Raw genomic sequence first — 942 nt, forward strand, 5'->3', positions numbered from 1 at the left:
TGTGGTGGATTCGCACAGAAAATTCTGGAAGCAGAAATAGAGCTAGTTAATGGTGAGTTGTATAATTTGCAGTGTGCTCGTCGAAGGCAACTTGAAAGATTAAAATACAAAAAAAGATATTTAAAGAAGCTATACCGTGATTTTCACACGATGAAAAATTCGAACAAAGATGAAGGAAAAGTCCAATTTTGTAAAGATATCGCAGTTGAAGTATATGGAGCTTATGGAAGAGGAGAACATCACCGACAATTATACGAGGAAATTGGTACACTTTTCGACCAGCTTCAAAGTGCTATAAGTGAAAACTTAAAAGTTAAAGAAATTGAATATAGCACTCATAAAAAATTGGACCAATTAAAATATGAATTGGATAAGGAGCTGGATGAAATCAGAAAAAAGAGAATGGAAATTTTTCATCTTGAGTGCCAGTATAAAATCAAACACACAGCAGATGTAGATGAAAAAGATTTGTCAAATTCAGACACGGATCATCATACATCGCCATCCGAGCGCAAAAAGTTATCACTCTCTTGTATATCTGAAAAAGATATTGTTCACGCGAATGATGAAATGCAAACACTGAAAAGTGAAGAAAAGGAAACGGGAGAACTTTCAATGTGCTTCAGTGGGATAAAACAAGTTAATGAAATTCATACCTTGTTAAATGAAATGGAAGAATGTAGCAAAAGTTTTCAACAATTAGCAGAATCTGAAAAGGAATCAGCTCATCATGTGTCAAACGATTTTATCAGTATCTCTGAAAAATTTCTAAATGGCAGTTCATTTTTTACAGATTTTACAGATGTAAAACTTGAATCAGGAAGGAAATTTCAAATGAAAAACAGAAGATCCATCTCCAAAACTGCTATTCATCAGCACATGCAAAACAACCGCTCAGAGTTTTTCTAAAAAAGTATAGTTAGTATATCCAGTCAGTATTCG

The 942-nt window shown here is 33.5% G+C and overlaps 1 protein-coding gene across 1 annotated transcript; it reads left to right on the top strand.

Annotated features, from left to right (window-relative positions):
* Positions 1-72: 72 nt before the first annotated feature.
* Positions 73-909, top strand: Tsp_15763 (hypothetical protein; the record flags this gene model as incomplete). Its single annotated transcript, XM_003367408.1, has 1 exon — positions 73-909. A coding segment is annotated over one exon (837 nt), but the record flags the coding sequence as incomplete, so codon positions are not given.
* Between the last annotated feature and the right edge of the window lie 33 nt (positions 910-942).

This window comes from Trichinella spiralis, assembly GCF_000181795.1.
Source record: "Trichinella spiralis strain ISS 195 chromosome Unknown Scfld4339, whole genome shotgun sequence".
NCBI lineage: Eukaryota > Metazoa > Nematoda > Enoplea > Trichinellida > Trichinellidae > Trichinella > Trichinella spiralis.